This window comes from Lytechinus pictus, chromosome 16, assembly GCF_037042905.1.
Source record: "Lytechinus pictus isolate F3 Inbred chromosome 16, Lp3.0, whole genome shotgun sequence".
Classification (NCBI taxonomy): domain Eukaryota; kingdom Metazoa; phylum Echinodermata; class Echinoidea; order Temnopleuroida; family Toxopneustidae; genus Lytechinus; species Lytechinus pictus.
This window is the reverse complement of record NC_087260.1, coordinates 7,846,873-7,867,130: the sequence shown is the minus strand read 5'-3', so window position 1 is coordinate 7,867,130 and position 20,258 is coordinate 7,846,873. Positions and strand designations below refer to the sequence as shown.

The window sequence follows — 20,258 nt, the reverse complement described above, 5'->3', positions numbered from 1 at the left end:
ATGAAAAGGAAATGGATCGGGAAGAGCTCACTCTCCCTGGGGGGGGGGGGGGTATAATGAATCAATGCTGGTTATTTTCTTCAATATCGTTTTCAACCTTTTACCGTGTTCGCTGATGGTGCACGGGGACCCACATTTTCGACTAAACTGATACCTATCATGTTTATGGAAAAGGGTATTCCATTGTCTTTGTCCGTCTATCACTCCCACTTCGATCGCTTTGTCTCTGATCTATTCCAATCATACATACAGGCCGAAGAATATTTTCATAAAGCAGCCACCCCCCCCCCCCCCCCCACACACACATAATTTATCTTGCTCTTTTTGATTTGGGATGTCTCTCATAACCGTCAATCCTCTCCACCTTTCGTAATATTAACACAAAGTTTACCATAAATCAAATACAACATTGTTTTTATCCTTGTCTCAAACCTGAAAGACGGCCCACGAGTCCTCTCTATTTCCTTCACACAGAAGCGCACATGGTTTTTCCGTTGTGAATACAAACAAGATAACAAGCAAATGGTCGAAGCGACCAAGACTATTCAAGGGGCGTTTCCTTTCACATTGAAATCAAAGCATCTGCTGCTAACTTCTGGTTATTTTTTTTGGTTTTGTTTATTTTAGCGTTCATTTTTTTTCTCGAAATAATTGGTCAAAAAAAACAAGTTTAAAAACAAAAATTATTGTGGGCATGCAACAGCTTTTTACATTATTTTCACCCACTACAGGTGCCATGAGCCTAATTACATCAGGAGGGCTAAAGATATTCGTTCGACCCAACCCATTCGATTTTTTTCAATTTGCTATTGCTGATTGACAAAAGTGTATGAATATGATTCAAAATCTAACACTGATTCTAGAAATGGTAGCTACAGAACTTCCTTTGCCCAAATTGGGAAGATATATCAATGATTTGGAACTATTTTTTGACTGGCGGAAGAATTGGGGCTATTTTACTGTTTCAGTTGATGAATTTGATCCCATCATAGTTATCTTCATAAATGGCGATTTATTTTTTAAATGAGCTGGCTACGATACCCTTCTCTGGTCAGATATGGAATGTCAGATATATATCCTATCCAAAGGTAGTAAACATTCGACCCTCTAATTTCACATTCAATTTTTATGAATTTTTCAAAAGTGCCATTTTAACACACAAGTCTATGGGGAATGTTTTACGCGCGTGACGCCTACAATCATTTATGATGTAGTAACAGGCTTTGGTGGCGCTGTTCAACACGGAGTTTAATTAAAAGCCGGAAAAATAAAGATTAAAAGAAAATAAACGGAAAAATGCTACCGGTGTTTTAATTTGCCATATTGATATATTTCAATTTGTTTTGATCTTATTCGGATCAATTAGATGTTAATAAACGTTAATGATCGATGCGGCCGGTCTTCAAATTCATCTGCAATCGGATCTTAATTAGACATCATAGCAACACTTCAGGAATGTATTTGTTACCGATTTCATAAAAAAAAACCTGGAAAACAATGAAGGACACAAAAACCGTAAAGTCAGCGTTTTAAAGTTTTAATCTTCCATAAATGATTTCCTTTGTGAGTTTATTTAACGGGATCAATAATTGCAATAATAATGGTCATAGATTTCCTGTACTGGTCTTCACACTTCATCTGGTATGGGTTCGTAGTAGCAGAAATCAAGAAGGATGTTGCCATCATAGTCACCGGGATAAGGATGGGCGCCATAATCCTTCACACTTCATCTGGTATGGGTTCGTAGTAGCAGAAATCAAGAAGGATGTTGCCATCATAGTCACCGGGATAAGGATGGGCGCCATAATCCTTCACACTTCATCTGGTATGGGTTCGTAGTAGCAGAAATCAAGAAGGATGTTGCCATCATAGTCACCGGGATAAGGATGGGCGCCATAGTCCTTCACACTTCATCTGGTATGGGTTCGTAGTAGCAGAAATCAAGAAGGATGTTGCCATCATAGTCACCGGGATAAGGATGGGCGCCATAATCCCAGTCATCATTACCTTGATCATTGGTATCCCATCGAAAGTACTCTTCCGTGTACGTCATTCCAACAACCTGTAAAACGGGACATAATTTAGAAGTTAAAGGCAAAGACTAACGTGTAGACATGTTATTTAAAAAAAATCAAGTGAGATATGAAATATGTATATGAATGCCTTTCTATCAACCTAAAAACTCTGAAACCAACAAAAACATCGAAAGAAATGCTTTTGATAGGTTATAATTGAAGATTTTGTATAATTTCTATCGTGCTGATAATAATTCAAAACAGTTGCAACGGCCGAGTTAAAAAAAACGTTGTCTGCCTCCCTCTGTGATAAAAGACCGTGTAGGTCTGCCAATCAAACTCGCAGTTCCATGTTGTATCATTAAAGAGAGAGAGAGAGAGAGAGAGGGAGAGAGTGATATCGACTCTCTCGTTTGCATATCACTAAGTTTTTTATCTAACTGTTTTGTGAATAAAGAAGAAACCTTAAAATGTCATCGCTTTTTTATTTGGCATCCGATTTTTGATGAAATTTTCAGCGTTAATTTTTGTTTATTTCTTCTCTAATGATTCCAAACAAGATTTTTCTGCGGTGGACTTGACCTTTAAATGAATTTGGACAACTTAGAGAATGACGAGAGTTGTTCTTAAATCCTCATGTACGATTTTTTGTTTTTGTAACTGTCATTGATATTGTTCCTCCCTATCGACTTTGTTATGAGATAGACTAGATCATTAAAAAGTTGTTAACCGAGTCAGTTTGTTGCTACCATGAATATTGTGTAGATGTGTTGTGGTCTTGTGAATATATCTACGGACTAAAGATATCAAAGTTCAGAGTTGGATTCTGCAATAACGTCCATTTTGCATGTCTACTTTTGCTACACTCGACCCAGGTGCTAAAAAACGCTACACTATCAACAAATTTCGCGCTCTCATTAGGTTTATTACATCAATAAATACGATAATAACATTTTCATGAATTCCTAATAATTGAATTGTCCATTTTTCAGAAGGGAATATCGACAAGTATTATCACGTGCATAAGAAGATGAATAGGAAAATAGTCATCACATGATGACAAAATGTCCTAAGGATGTCCCGGTCCAAGGCATAAATAAAAACGGGTCTAATAAATGTTTTCCTTTGCTAACCGAGTGGTATAGATGTGTGGAACAGTCTCCCAGAAGATATGGTCACTGCTTGTTCAGTAAATGCGTTCAAGAATAGATTAATTAAGCATTGGGAGAAGATTTTCGAGTGTTTTTCATGGAATTTGTTGCTGTCTACCCCTCCCTGCCAACACAAGTAGTGCATTTTGTCTGAAGTAGAGCAGCAATGGGATCTCTAATTTGATCGATGAACGGGCTTAGTCCTACAACATCGTTGGAGTAAACTATGAACTAAAAATATCAGCTCGCGCTTTGCGTTCGCATCATTTATCAAGTGCGTTCCATATCCACTTCACTATTTTCCTACACAACGCTTGATACAGTGCTTAAATTGACCCCTTTTCAGATCTGAATATCAATTTTTTTAGCAAGCGTTTCACGCCCACATAATCGATTTTTACGATTTGAAAAATGTATTTAGCATGCCCAGATTCTAAGTTTAAATTGGGTTAAACTTAATTTCTAATTCAAGACATTCCGTAGGATATGAGCTGTTCCAAGCAAGCTTGGAACAGCTCTATTATTATTATTATTATTATTACTATTATTATTATTATTAGTAGTAGTAGTAGTAGTAGTAGTAGTAGTAGTAGTAGTAGTAGTAGTAGCAGTAGTATTAATAATATTATTGCTGATTATTATTTTTATCAAAATTACTATTATCATTACTTACTTCTTGACACTGATGAGTGAGTTTGTGAAGAAAGAAAGGTTCATCCACGGGAAGATAGATAGGGTTGTTGGTGAAACCATCGTTACGGCAGCAGTAATTAATAAGGGTATTGTGATCAAACTGACCACTAGGCATATCCCCAGCGAAAGTATTATCATTACCAGTGTCCTCATCATCCCAAAAGACGGCTCCTTCTTCCATTCCTTTAAAAGGTCAAATGTTCAGAGGTCAATGACTTACATGTGAGTATATTTATGTAATTTAATATTAATTAATAATTTTATTTGAGGGGTCCATGATTTACAAGCACAGCTTCACAGTGGACCTCTCCATTTCCAGCATGTTATTTTCAAACCAACGATATTTAATGATCCATATTAAGTTTCAAATGTATAATTAAGATGAATATATATGTATATTGCGTTACATGTTTCTGTATTACATTTCAATTGTTATAACTGAATTTATGATGGATTTTGTATACTGTTTTGTTGGAAATGAGAAAAAATAAAACTGAAACTAAAAACTGAATATTCAGGACCCCATCTTACAAAGAGTTACGATTGATCCAATCAATCGTATAACTCTATGGAAATCCACCTGTGTCATTTCTTTTCTACAGAAAAACTTGCAAAATGTCCTTTGTAAACAAAGGAGAGGAGAACACACCAAATTGTCAAGAAATCAATGAACTTATGGATTTTACATTTATATCTAGATTTTTTTAAATAAACAAATATGCATTTTATTTGTTGACTTTTCTGGCTTTCCATAGTTACGATTGATCAGATCAATCGCAACTCTTTGTAAGACGGGCCCTGATATATATATCATACACCCTCACATAATATCCCCCATTTATACGAATCGTCGATATTTATTATTTTTTGTTGTTGTTAGTTACCTTCCTTTGTTGTTGCAACGTTTTGTTATGAATCATTCAAATGTGGCATTACATGGAGTCATTTCAGTACGGAAAATATTATAAACTTATTAATGAAATTCTGAAGATGAAAAGAGATAAAGTCAATAAATACTAAACGTTCTTTTCATGTGCCATGACTTGTGAAAACATTCATTATGCAAATGGGACGATATATATCTATTATAGATATATATTGTCCCATTTACATAATGAATGTTTTAACAAGTCATGGCACATATTATGTATGACAGGTTAGATTGTACATGGTTTAATGAATGCAACATGGAGGTGTTTATTATTTGGTTTGTTCATCATGTCGTCGGTACGTTTACACTGGTAAATTAAAATATTAAGGATGAAGATCGAGTATTTTTAAATCTTCAAACGTATAAATAGTTAAGGTGCAAACAAGTACAACCCCCCCCCCCCCGGGGGATGCTCTATTATCATCTTAACATTAACTTGGTGTACACGATAGCCAGCACGCAGAAAGCTTCTGCTACTAATGTGGTATTTCGGGTGACATAGCGTGTAAGTCACTACAACACGCGCACCGATTTCAAAACTCTTATAAAGTGATAAGACTGGTCATTGTTTCTGATTATACGGAATCCATGAGGGCCATTGAGAGATAGTGGATTCGTTGGTTTTAGTTATGTTAGCATGAATCTACCGCAGATAGTAAGAATACTGTGGTAACAGTACTCAATCAAACTCAAGGTTCCCAAAAGCGGGAGGTAAAATAAAAGTTGTTAAGGCGAGGGTTGTAAGCAACTTGATTGATTTACCATTAGGACAGTATGATCCCTTCTTAGCCACACAGTACTGGCCGGGCTGGAAGGACCAGTTAAAGATATCCTTCTCCGCCACGGTCTTAGAGCAGAACCACCATTCCATGTTGTTACTCCAGAAGCCACCACTCAAATGGAAAGGATTACTCCAGTAATTGCCTGGTGCTACGTCCTCTGTATCGTGGAAGCGCCATCCCTCGGCCCATGTGAAGTGGGCATTTGGACATCCAATGATTGGTTTAGGTAAAGTGTAGGTACCCTTCGGCCAGGCGATCGGGATGATAATTTCGGGATCTTAGGAGGAAAGTAATTGTGGATGAACACGATGAAGTATAATGGCATGTCATGCGACTAAGAGAGAAATCGCCCGAAAACTATAAAGATTACCTCCTTTATCTAGAATATTTATACATGAAATTAAAAGACGTTTCCTTTCATGAAAGAAAGATCTTAATCCACATAGGATATAAGAAACGACACACAAGATCATCCACAGTGCATCTAAGTTTTTTTATGATTATGCACTGTAAAAAATGTGGTGTTAAAACTGACACCAGTGGGTGTTAATAGAGGACCGCACCCTCTGGTGTTAAAATTACACCCTAGAGATTGAATATAACACCAAATAGTGTACATGTAACAACCAAAGGTGTTGCAATAACACCTATAGGTGCTAAACTAACACTGTCAATTTAACACCGGTGTAAAATAACTGGTGTGGTCCTCTATGTACACCGGTTAACACCGCAGTTTTTGCTGTGTGTAGAATACAGAAGGGGGTAATGGTTTAGTATGAAGAAGCTTATTACCAACTGTCTCTTCCGCTCCTCTCCAGTCTGCGTAGTTATTTAGAGCCATCTCCATATTGAGTTGAATAGTATCTCTATTACTCATCCATTCTACTGTACAAAGCCTGCCCTTTATGTAGTCTGAGTACTGTTGCCAGTAGTCTTTGTCGAATACCTCATGCATTCCAATAAGTTCCACAGCGATCGGTTCTATGTACACAGAACGAATCAATATCCACTTTTTAATCAATCATCTGTGCATACGAACGTATTTTGATATCTTTTAGTGCAGGAAACAGACGAATAATCATTGTGACAATAAATAGAGATGTATGGTATTAGACTTCCAACGCTCTTATAATTCAAGGATTTCATAAAACTACTATTTCACCCGATGAACATAATTATTTCTGATTTCTGATCACTGTCAATTGTATCATAAAGCCTGCAGTTTAGATTGATTTGTAGCATCACAATCGCGCAGCCAAGATTTAATTTTTCTTAGGGACGTGTGAACTGCAGTGCCAACATAGAACGCGTAAGGTGCGCATTACCTTTAATCCGATCCAATTTATACCGTGTTTACACTTAATCGACATTTGAATCGGCTTTTTCATAGCGTGTAAACGCGAGCAACTTGAATCGGCTCGCGGTTCAGAACCGGCAATTTGCACCACCAAAGTAGTAGGTTCTGAACCGCGAGCCGATGCAGAATCGGCTTTTTTACTACGTGTAAACAGAAAGCCGATTCTGCACCGGCAATTTGTGCGCATTTCAATTACTTTACCATTGTGACGTAATTGTAAGCGCACTGATCCAGCGTTGTCTTTATTATGACGTATATTGTAGGTATGCGTATCATTTCAGGTTTTTGCATCGGCTCGCGGTTCTGAACCGCGAGCTGTAACAACGTGTAAACGCAATCCAAATGCCGATTCTGCATCGGCATTTGGTTCAGAACCAATTGCCGATTAAGTGTAAACACGGTATTAATTGACTTTGCTGTGATTATGAAACGTGTCCGCAAAAGATGGCGAAAATGAGAATAAGCCCTCTTCCCGCGCAAAGTTGAAAGTTTTGGGGTTTTTTTTTCATGTTCTTTCAAGGAAAGGGGTATACTTCTTTTCATATTAAATGCTTCCCTTGGTAGGATCAGATTGAAAAAAGAGCGCGAAAATACTGTGGAGCGAGATAGATGTATGGAAATTGACATTCCCTTCTCAAACGAAGCGCAAAAACCTCTGTGAACCTCGAAAGCAAATGAAGATGTGTAATTTCTTGGACTTATATTAAGCGCTTCCATAATGTTTTTATTATTACAGGACAAGTCCACCCCTACAAAAAAAAATCGATTTGAATGAATAAAGAAAAATCCAACAAGCTTAACACTAAAAAAATTCACCAAAATTGGATGTAAAATAAAAAGGTTGTGACAATATAATTTTCACGTAATTGAAATTAAAGGGACTGATGATGTCACCCACTGCACTATTTCTTTTTTTTTTCATTACATGAAAAATACAAAATATTCTGATTTTCTCCTCATTGTCCTGTGAATCAAAGTTTTTATTCCTCCCTGAACATGTGGATTTACCATTGTTTAAACATTTTATGTTTCAGTTAAGTTTTCCTTATCATGCTTATTGTCAAATCTGTAAAAAATTGTTGAATTCAAACAATAGAAAATAATAGGAAATGGTGAGTGAGAGACATCATCAACTCTCCCTTTTACATATTCACTGAATTGTTCTTTTAACTATATTCTGAAAAATAAGGAAAATTTTGAAATGTCATAACTTTCTTATTTTCCATCCGATTTTGATGAAATTTTCAGCGTAATGTTTATCTGTTTTATTCTTTACTTATCAAATCATCATTTTCATGGTGTACTTGACCTTTGATAAACTTAATGATATGCAATGTACGAATTGCATGAAACCATTAATAATGATAATGGTATTGTTTTATAAAGTGCACACACCGTTCGTAGATGCTATAGCGCTTTCCCGGTAACAGTTCATTATAGACAAACTACAAATACAAACAATCTTAACGCAAAATTCAATGCAAAAGATACAAAGAATACAATTTTTCATCACTCACTAGAATTCTTAGCTACATATTTTAAGATGTAGCTATAAAAAAATGCCTCTCCCCTGCTTGTTGCTCCGTTCATCTACAATTTAAGGGACAAGTCCTGTCAGCTCACTACTCACTTAAGCTCTTGCAAATAAGGGACCAGCCCCCAAAGGAAGCAATTCAGACCAAAGAGTGATGATAAAAGAAGATTTGGAGTGTACATTACATGATATACAAAAATATTTAATTTCTTATCATATCTGGGTTATATAGTGTTCGATGCCGTTACATGTTGAACAAGTGCTTAGATGCACATCGAAGGTGTCGTGCACTTAATGCTGCAAAAAATCTTATTTTTGCTCGATCGATATGATCCCCTGCAAACGGATGCCCCATTAACTGAATATATCATTGTAGGCATAAATCCCCCTATATCATGTTGTTAGTTCAATTGCTAATGCTCTCTAGCTAGATACCACATTTATTAATTTGCTGAAGAATTCTTAAATATGGGATTTTTTAAATAAATTTTTCTTTTCGTTGATTTTTCATTTTGTCGAAATATTTCTTTATCCAGCTTCCGAATATACCTGGTAGATCATCGCCCCCACTGGTGAAGTTGGAGATATGACTTCCAAACTTTTGTCCAGTTGACAGGCCAGTCTCAAAGATCTCTGTATTAACCTTCAATGCTCCACGGTATCCGGTGATTGCTTTGGTGCGAAATTGCACACTTTCCTCAACCTGGGTCAACAAGAAAAAACAGTACAAAAGTTTAAATTCTTTGCATACGCTTATGTCCAAAATTTACCAACAAGGGTGGGGGATGGGGGCACTCAGCTATTCGGGGAACATGGGACGGTTTTGACAGTTGGCAAGTGGGGCTGAACTAGCATAAAGAATCACAATATCTATGGGCCTATATTATAAATAGAATAAAAGCAATACTAAGACAGAAGAAAAAATTAAGCAAGTACAAAGTAGAAACATTTTAACGACCGAACCTTATTGCGGCGATCAATTTGAGATCTGTATTCTAGAAAGACATGATATTTCTATTTATATGATACGGATGGATTTGACTCGCAACACAGTACAATATAGGGCCTAGATTTATTCTTCGCGGCGGACAACTATCCAGCTCTATCTGTGTATTACAGGGAGCTTGTGAAACACACGCGACGACGGTAGATAAAGTGAAACTGCGAAAACCGATTCGCAGTGTGTGTTATAATACCTAGTCCATTTTGTGACGTCATGAATAAGGACCTGGCATCCTTAGACAGAAATCAAACTGATACATGTAGGCCTATACCGCATGATCTATGGTCCTTGACGGTTATCACAGGAGACCGGGGGAGAACTGCCCCGATCCGATTTCGAATTGTGTACGTTAGCCTACGGGAGAGGGTATAACAGTGGGACAAAATATATGTATAAAAAATAATCTATTAAAAGTAATGAATTTTAAAATGCCATGCATTCTATGGCAGTATGGAATTTCAGTATTGATTTTTACTCACCTCAGTTCGGGCGAAATGGACGAAATCTTCTCGGCTCTCTGCAAAACGTACGGTTGTCTTCGAACCAAGGTCAACCTTTGTTACTAAATGCTGGAGGGCAAGAAAGACAAAAAAGGGTGACTTCAAACTTTGACCTTTGGAAAGTTTATATCCACCATGACAAGAAATAGGCCTAGAAGTTTTACATTTGTATTTCGGGTTTCCAGTTATTTCATTTATTATCAAATTTTTGTTACAATAACAAACACATTATAAAAAAATGAAATGTATAGTGATCATCAATACTAATGAATTTACTATTTTGGGGGGCAAAAAGCGGGTATATACATTGGGCGAAACCGTGTACACTCCGCAACAGCTTTTCGGGGGCCATTCGGTGTCGATGGGGGAAGGGGGTCTCAAGATGTATAAACTAACAATTTGATTGTCTTTTTTTCAGATATTCAAATTTATTGTCATTCAAAAAGTAATTAGCACTGGCATATTCTGGCTATTGATAAAAACAATACAAATATATGGAAACACAGTTAAGGACAAAATGTTTGGGGTTGGGATGCAGCCACTACCCCCCCCCCCCCCCCCGGCCCCCTCCACCTCCAGCCCATGCTCCGGCCAAAAGAAAACGCGGTTCTTATGAAAAAGCACCTCCTTTTCTTTCAAAGGGATAACAGTTTTAGTTTACTGTAAACTTTTCAAAGGCAACTGCTTTCTTTTTAAGGTAGAAAAAAAAATTCTTTTACGCGCCCCTATGGATGAAATCCTGGAGCCGCCCCTAAGTTGTTTAAGATATTATAAAGTATAAATGTACATACCGTTCCCCAACTGTCAATGAACTGCATGTAAGTTTGTTCGTCGTACGCCAAAGGGAGATTACAAGCGGAGTAAACAAAACCAATATCAAGTGGGTACTGTTCATAAAGGGCGAGCTCACTGCGATACCGGGCTTGACCCATGTTGCAAACCGTACGATCCTCGTAATATACGTAACGGTTTTTCTCCACACCGCGGTTGACCTCATCGTAACCTAATTAATAAGATGATGATATATTTTTTTCAACGATACATTTATTCAAATCACATCTCTCAAGTTTGCTAAATAGGTACATGGACATGTGATCGGAAAAGTGAGACAAGAACCAAGATACTATATGTGTTAAAATAATCTAAATGTGTAAGTGGTTTTATAAAATGATGTTGGAAGTAATTTTAATGATAACATATGACGAACAAAACAAGGGATACGATTTAACAAAAATTTACATTACAGAGAAAATTCCTATCACGTTGATTGCCTGAAAAATATCAACAATACACAATATTAGCTATCATCTCCCCTTCCTCTTCTTGTTATTGTTGTTGTTGGAGCCCTCTAAATATGGCGTCGTTTCTTTTACACTATCCTCCGCGCTCTCTCTCTCTCCCATCAGTACAAATCATTTATCACTTGCTGATAATTTATAGTGCAGAAGATGACCGTTCAGGCGATGCTGATTTTGTTAGGAATCTTGTATTTCACACAGTTTATATTTATCAGTTGATAAAATAACATTAATAATCATCTTTAATCAGGAGTGCAGAACTTTTATTCATTTATTTATTTATTCATTTATTTATGTCATTTACTTTTGAATTATTTATTTTATATGTATTTTAAATGTGCTTGTCATTTTTTTCATAACAATAATTACAGCATTCTGGAATCAGAATCTCTTTGTCTTTTTTTTTCTTTTCAACATTTTCTGGCAAATATCACCTTTATTCGGAAGTAAAAACCTTATAATTTGTCATTTATTTATCTATATATATATTTATTTATTTATTCATTCATTCATTTATTTATTTGATCATTTAATTATTTGTTTTTTCATTTATTTTTAAAATCTGCTTGTCAATTTTATAATAAGAAAAATCACATTCATTTTTAGTCAGAACCTCTTTTTTTTCCTCTTTTTTTTCAACTTTTTGTTGGCAAATTTCACCTTTATTTGGATTTGTGAAAACCTTAGATTTTGTCATTTATTAATTAGTTTATTTATTTATCTATCTATTTATTTCTTCATTCATTCATTCATTCGTTCGTTCATTCAATCATTCATTACTTATTTATTCAGGGAGTTTGTCGAATTCTTCTAAAGAAACAAAATCGTTTCCAGGCCCCTTCTTTTGATCCATCAAACAATCGATCGATCGATCAATGTTATAGTCATATACTTACGTGAACTTTTTGAGAACTTGTGTTTGGAGAATATTGAACCAACGCGACCTGTAAATATCAAGCCACAAAAAAGACAAGAATTACAATCAAATATAACAAATACTTTTATCCATAAGATTAAGGTAATTTTAATAGGGGCTCAATTCAGACGATCTGAAAACGAAGTGAAGGCATGAACTGGAAGCATAAACACACCCTAAGTCATTTCGAGAACTTTACACATGATGTAGGCCTACCTAAAACTACTCTCGTAATTTCACCTTACAAATTTAAACTGTTTTCATCTAACTCCACTCGCTGACTCAAGCAAGCCTTCTCTCACTCGTCTATACGCAAGCCCCTCTCCAAACTCAAGCCAGCCTTCTACTCAAGCCATAGGCGTTAATCCTGGGGTTGGGGATACAGCCCCCCCCCCTTCTGAGTAAGTGGAATTAGCATGTAAAATAATTCACCGCATGTTTCAAGGCAGAACGGTATAATACTACTACTAATGCGTTTTGAAACCGCGAAATTTCTCGCGAGAATTTATTGCCTTTTCTGTAAACATGCATGTCAACGCATCCCGTCACAAGCTTGAGCTTTTACGCCTTTTTCTATAACAATAACTTGTGTATTATATTCTTTATGTTAAATACATTCAACCGAGTGAGGTTAATGGAAGTGGTAGGAATTTATTCCTTGAAACGCAGCGCGCGTAACCGTGACAGCTGTTCTGATTTGATGGTATTTTTTTGTCAGTAAATATTAATGTCGAATTTTCTAACACACATGTGTGTGTATATATATATATATATATATATATGTATAACATCATTTTAGGAAGGGATGTGTGTGTATGTGTGTTAACGCATCTAGTTTAATTTAATTCAGCCAAATTCGGGGGGGGGGTTACAATTACTTTCATCTATTTTATATATTTATTCCGACGTTGTCTCAATGCAATTTTTATTCTGAATTCCTTCCTTTCAATATTTTTACGCTCTTATTGTTGTCCTCTTAAAATTGTATGCGTGAACCAAAATCTTGTGTTATATGACAGTTTACAATCATTGCATATTGTGAAAACTTTTTTCAATAATATGATAGCAGCCGAATTCATTTAATTCATTCATTTTTACGCCACTGACTCAAGTCTCTCATATTGCCTTCTACTTAACATTTCTCCTTGTTGTTTTACATTGCTTTTAAGGACTACGCTCATTTTCGAAAAATTTTCTACTTTCTAACTTCCATTTTCTCGCCTTTTCATCTCTCTACCTTCTCTAAATCTTTAGACATTGTGTTTCGTAAACCACTTCCACCATGCAAACCTTTAAAAAAATGCTATACGGAAAAGGACACATATTCGTGGAATTCAAGAATAAATTGAAATCATCGACTATTATGGAAGACACAACTTTAAGGCCCTAAAAATTGAATTAAAATTGAAAATCATGAAAATCAAAGCATAATCCAAACAAACAAAAGTATGGATTATAAAAGAAAATATTCGCAATGTTCAAAATGGCTGTTAACTACATGGTCACGTAAGTCTGTCTAAGATTTGTCATTATTTGAAATTGCTTTATGTATGTCTTGTACGTGTCACCGAAGGAAACTGAATATGGTGTATTAGAACACCGCAGAATACGGATTTAGGGCTTTTAAACACAGGGGGCCCGTAACACAAAACTTAGCAATGATCGTAGAACATTTTTCTACGATTGATTCCATTGACTACACTGTACAATCAATCGTGAAAATCAAGCGTACGATCAATTGCTAACCTTTGTGTTACAGAACCCAGAACATATCAAAGGGTATACAAACCTGATTCTTTCACGTCTACCGAGATTTTCTCAACATAGGTCTCTGTGCCGTAGAAAGTTTGCTGAGTCTGGGTTGTAACGCAGCTGGACCGAGGAGAAAATACAACCTGGAAATTGAAAGTTAATACAAATTTAATTTCATTGAAACACATACTAAAGAAAGATCTGAATTTTCAACAACAAAAAAACCACCAGAATAACCAGATGAGAATATCTCCATTACAAGCCAGTACGTCAATGAATGATGAATCTTTTGCTATCAATAATGATGAATATTCTTCTAATATAGTGGTAGTGGTACTGTACTGAATAGACAATCGGCGCCTCATAAATGCGCTAAAAACTATTATTATTATCTATCACCCTCAATTTTTATATACATAATATAGAATGAATTGATGATGCCGAAAAAATGTCTCTGCTGGGAATCGAACCCGGGCCCCCACCTTTGAACGCCGGTGCCTATGTGAGAAATTATGCATGTACAACAACTTTGGCAACTTTTGTATTTAAATATGTTGTGAAAGAAATGAATGAAGAGAACAATGGTAGGCGTAGCTTTAATCAAGGTTCCCCAGAGCTATCTGGCAGCTTGTCATTGATCAAAATTCCCCTTCACCCGACAAAGGAAATTTAATTGGTAATGTTGAATATCTGTTTATCTGACGGCCTATCGGATCGGGGTCGCCCTAACCACTAGCGTACCTAAGGGGGGGGGGGGGCAGGGGGGCAGACTGCCCCCCCTGACGAGTCACATCTCATGCAGGGGACGTATCCCTGCCCCCCCCCCCCCCCTCCCTGACGATTCACAAATGATAATAAAAACAGACGTGTACCCCCTTTTTTTTAACCTGAAGACCTTTTTTTTTTTGCTTGTCCAAATTTTTTCTGGTAAGAAATCCTTTTTCTTTTGGGTTGAAGACCTTTTTTTTTTTCAAATTTTTTAGCGGACGAAATATCCTCCAAAAAATTTGCCTCCCTTCTGGAAAATCCTAGGTACGCCAGTGCCACTAACCCGCCTCTGTGGTCTAGTCTTTGGGTTTAGTGGTTAAGGCACCGGCGCGCCAGCTTTGAACGCCGCGGCATTCAAAGCTGGGGGCCCGGGTTCGATTCCCGGCAGAGACATTTTTCGGCATCAACAATTTTTCCAAAGGACAGATAGCTCTAGCTGGGAACCATGATTTAAGCTACGCCTACCATTTTTATATATATATGTATACATATATATATATTGTTAATGACATTGTTTTTACCATTCATGTTTTTATCATTATTAAAATCATCAATTGATTAATAATTATTAGTATTTAGTAATAAAGTTTATAACATCATCTTGAAGACTTGTTCGGGATTCTTGAGAAAGGTTTTGAAAAATGCCAAATGGAACTAATTTTAGACTTTTTTACGATAATTCAAACAAGGTGAAACATTGTCTTAGTGAAAGTAGTAAGAAAACAAATTGCGATGTCCTGGTTTGTAAAGAAATACATGTGAATGGTCTAAAATAGCAGTTGGAGATGAGGAATACGTCTGTAACACATTAACTATGGAACAAAGTTGGTAAAGTAAAGAATTAATCTAAATCCTAGGCATAATAAACAATCGATGCATATTCAAATATTAAAATAATTTTAACAACCTTTTTTAGATAAAAAAAATACAGTATAATGTACCTGGTCTGGGACTACGTACTGCCGATCCGACGTGAGCTGGTTATCCTCATAGGTGAGTTTAAGAATTGGCCTTGTCACTAACAAACCTGGATCCACTCCACCGAGGTAAATATCACCACCTTCAGGGTTTCCATCAATGATGTTATACCCCACACCAATGAAGTTTCGAATACCGGTTGGTGTAGGTAGTGGTTCGTCGTCAACGATGTCGGGAAGGCCGTCGTCGATGTCCGATAGCTCACCCGTGGGCACTGCCACCAGGAGGGCTGGTAGAGCGCAGATGATAGCCAGGTAATTTAGCATCGTTGGACGTTGTTTGCCTGAGACGCACAGCAAAGGGTCCAGAGACGAATAATATATTTTGTTTAAAATGATGAAAATTTTTCTTATATTTACTACACGTTAATTATAAAACTGAAAGCGCATTTATAGTCTAAGATCCTTTAGGTAGTCTTGTATAATGGTGTCACGTTTTGAAATGAGTCAAAGACGAACTGGTTTTTTTTTTTCTTCCTACAACCATGTTTACCTTTCATCATTTTTGTTTGTCTTTCTGCACCATAGATTACCCCCTTTAAAGTATAACGATTGTTAACATTATAAAGATTATTCGTTGCTATATGAAAGTGGCCTTATCATTATAATTGATTTCGAGATTTTTGAAAGTCTATACAGTGAAAAATCAAAATATGAAAAGTAGAGACTTATAAAACTAGACATAATCAGCTTATTAAGCAAGTATCGAAACACATACAGAAAGTAAAGAGATGAAGAAACGAGAAGTGAGATTGTAAAAATGAAAAATTTTCTTCACCGTAATGATACATGTATGAAATAGTGATATAATTCAGTATTATACATTACGGGATTAGTGTATTATAATTAATACGTATCGCAACCGATTGGCTAAAACATTCGACTCATGATGGTAAGATTGAGAGTTCGAATTCAGGTTCGAGAGCAATTCATGTCTATACTGTATAATGTCAACTACTATGACTGATGAGTTTAACCGTAAAGTGCTTTCTAATAATGATAATAATAATAATAATAATAGTAATAATAATAATGATAATAACATAACCCTATGGTAGCCACTTCAGTTAGGAAACTGCTCTACCAGCGGGCCCTGCATAACATAATATGTTTATTATTACCCTTCTCCAATCTAAATATGCTGAGCGCCTACATTGTAGCAAGAAGGCAGAAGGTCCCATTTTTATAAGTCTTTGGTATGACTCGGCCGAGGATCGAACCCACGATCTCCCGTTCATGAGGCCACTGAGCCACCATGTCTGGTTCTATGCGGACAAGTTTGGTGTAATTCGGAGGAAAACTTGGCTGTCGAGTTCTCACTGGAATTAACGAAACAGAAACAGAGACAAATATGAAAATATTATTATTTTGAGACACTTACCACAATACTGAATCCCGAATATTCAGGTACCAGTCTGTGCTTGTGAACATTTTAATTCCATTTTTATATATTTCCACGCGGATTATCTTGTTTTGTAACAATATCTCTTCCAAATATTGGGACAAGGGATCAGTCTACCATTGATGCCATGATTGTGACGTCAAATAAAAAAATCCATAATGATTGTCTTTATGGTGTCTGTATTTTAGATGATGTAACTAATCTCGTCTTATCTTTATCCGGATTAATTTCATACCTTATCTCTTACACACAGAAAAACAAAAACGGTATTTACTAACCCAGTAAAAAATTCATGTGTATCAACCACTGTTTCATTAATTTTAAAGACCCAGACCGGAGCTAAAAATGAAATAATAAAACATGAAAAAAAAAATATATATGTATATCTAAAAAGTACAAGAATGTAGGTTTTATGCATATTCATTCTAGGTTTCACCTGCCTCAAGACCGTGACGTCATGTGTCAGAAGTGTTGTGTTCCCATTATAGGTTTGTACAAAGAAAAAAATAAGTGATTTTTTTTTTCTGCCTTTCATGTTATGAACTCATTGGGGTTTTTTTTTTTTTTTTTTTTTTTTTTTTTTCAATTTGCAGAAGAAAATGGCACCGACATTATTTAGTGCTCAAATGGTTGGAAATCGACTACTTTTTCCTATTTTTGTGATTTATTTGTTTGGCTTATGTAAAAAACAAGTCCAAAACTGTATATTTCATCAATTCAAGCGTGAAGAACTACATATTTATGATTTCTCTATACGTGAAAGAAGTTTAGTAGTTTAATAGCTTTTGATTTTGAGTCACTTCAAGCGAACGTGAAGCGCAAGCTGAATTTTTTTATATTCAGACCTAAGAAACGAGGCATTATAAACAAAATTTTGTAATCATGATACGTACCTGTCTCACGAAGCAAACAAAACGAGCGCGAAGCGCGAGCCGAATATTTTGTATATATATTTACCCCCAAACGGACATTTTAAGGACTATTTTTCCGGAATTCATGAAGAGCATACACATTTCACAATAGTCATCTAATGCGAGCGCCAAGCGCCTGCTATTTTTGTTTAATTACACCTAAAGACATGAATCATTTTTTAAAGTCATTGTTAATGCGAGAAAATATATTTGGTGTATATTGAATTGAAAACGGGATGCATTATATAATGCAATTTAATCCCCTTGAACAAGATTATCTTATTCAACAGACAATGCAAGCACCTGAAGTGATGAACATGTACGCACTAAGCAAATTATCTTTCATACAGTAATGAAAAATATGTATTACAATATAACATAATATAATTTGGTATACAATAATTTTTCTTCCCCTAACATGCCTAATACGCTTCCCTTTCTTTCTCCCTCTTTTTCTGCTCCCCCTTTTTGTCCAGCCGATTGGGGGGGGGCACGTGCCCCCACCCCCCCCCGTAGTTACGTCACTGGATTACAATTCGTTCGGCACCTGGCCTTCCTCGGTATTTATTTGCTGGCAAAAGTAAAGAAGCAAATTCTTGCGATGTTGAGTTGTCTACCGTGACCTCGGAGAGGACTATACCTTATCGTCCAAAGCGATTACCGTAGGGGAGGGTAGTCGCGTATTGGAACAGCCACTTTGTGCCTACTGTATGGTTGTGTCTGCAGGTTGTCACAGAGCTGTTGATAGTGAGTCTTATGCAATTAAGGACCAAATAGATAATTGAAAATAATGATATAAAAACTTGTTTTTGTCTCACCTGCATAGCAGAGTGAGGCTATAGGCGCCGCTTTTCCGACGGCGGCGGCGGCGTCAACACCAAATCTGAACAGAAGGTTAAGTTTTTTAAATGACAGCATAATTAGAAAATATATGGACCTAGTTCATGAAACTTGAACATAAGGGTAATCAAATATTACTTAACATCCTGCCTGAGTTTCAAGTCACATGACCTAGGTCAAAGGTCAGTTAGGGTCAATGAACTTTGGCCATGAAGTTTTGGTATCTGTTGAATTACTATCATAACTTTAAAAGTTTATGGATCTGATTCATAAAACTTAAACATAAGAGTAATTAAGTATCACTGAACATCCTGTGCGAGATTTAGATCACATGACCAAGATCAAAGGACAATGAAATTTGGCCATGTTGGGGGTATTTGTTGAATGACCATCATCACTCTCTAAGTGTATTGGTCTAGTTCATAAAACTTGGACATAAGAGTAATCAAATATCACTGAACATTTCATGCGAGTTTCAGGTCACATGACCAAGGTCAAAGAACAATGAACTTTGGCCATGTTGGGGGGTATTTGTTGAATGACCATCATAACTCTGAAGATGTATGAATCTATAGTTCATAAAACTTGAACATTTCATGCGAGTTTCAGGTCACATGACCAAAATCAAAGGTCATTTAAGGTCAATGAACTTTGGCCATTTTGGAGGTAATTATTAGATTGCTGTCATAACTTTCAAATTTTATAGATTTTACCGCGTGATGCAGGTGAGACTCATGTGCCTTTGTTGTTCAGTTTTATGAATGTGTATAATGGTTCCAGGCCCTTTCCCTAAGATTCGTCAATCCAGACATCCAATCAAGTTCACAGAAAGGCCTACTACTAGTGGTGGGGCTTGGGACAACTAAGTTTCTCTTTTTTTTCTTTTCTTTGTTTCAGTGTAAAATCTTGGTTTATTTTGTGAAGTTAAAAATGCATGGTGAAGAATACATTATAGATATTAAAACTCATATTGTACTTTAAAAAAAATGTAAAACCGAGTATGCCTGCATCACTGCATGTCCCTGTGTCAGAATTAGATAGCCTACATACCCCCCCCCCACCCCACACACACACACGCACACCCACTTACATACTGTTACAATGCAGATTCAGCCAATATGAAAAGGAAGACATGAGGTGTGTGATCAAAATCCATTATAATCCACTGCAAGTCATGACCAGGTCTTGTATGGTGACTTGAGGTTATTATTGTCTGTTTTCCTTTCGACTTGAAGATGATGATGACACATAATATAGATTTCCGTATTTATATTACATATTTCCTTGTCTCAAGTTTCACATGAACTGCTATTTGGCCTGCAAACACATGGCTGTTCTAATACGCGACCACCCTCCCCTACCGTAATCGCTTTGGACGATAAGGACTATAGGACACTCTGAGAGGTCGAAAATCAATAGATCATGTGT

At 36.3% G+C, this 20,258-nt stretch overlaps 1 protein-coding gene across 5 annotated transcripts; it reads right to left on the bottom strand.

The window, feature by feature from the left end:
* Positions 1-1,521: 1,521 nt before the first annotated feature.
* On the bottom strand, positions 1,522-20,070 carry LOC129278551 (uncharacterized). 5 transcript variants are annotated; one of them, XM_064111327.1, is made up of 13 exons: positions 19,925-20,070; positions 18,809-18,873; positions 16,799-16,996; positions 15,642-15,961; positions 13,970-14,075; positions 12,161-12,208; positions 10,758-10,969; positions 9,946-10,035; positions 9,013-9,166; positions 6,365-6,553; positions 5,553-5,849; positions 3,840-4,042; positions 1,522-2,062 (listed from the first exon to the last, which is right to left on the bottom strand). In XM_064111327.1, the coding sequence occupies exons 4-13, from the start codon at positions 15,942-15,944 to the stop codon at positions 1,904-1,906; spliced, it is 1,761 nt and encodes a 586-aa protein (XP_063967397.1). In that variant the 5' UTR covers positions 15,945-15,961; positions 16,799-16,996; positions 18,809-18,873; positions 19,925-20,070; the 3' UTR covers positions 1,522-1,903. The 5 variants fall into 5 exon arrangements, with proteins under 5 accessions (XP_063967397.1, XP_063967396.1, XP_063967398.1 ...); XM_064111326.1 differs by lacking the exon at positions 18,809-18,873 and having other exon boundaries at positions 19,921-20,021; XM_064111328.1 differs by lacking the exon at positions 18,809-18,873 and having other exon boundaries at positions 19,925-20,021.
* Between the last annotated feature and the right edge of the window lie 188 nt (positions 20,071-20,258).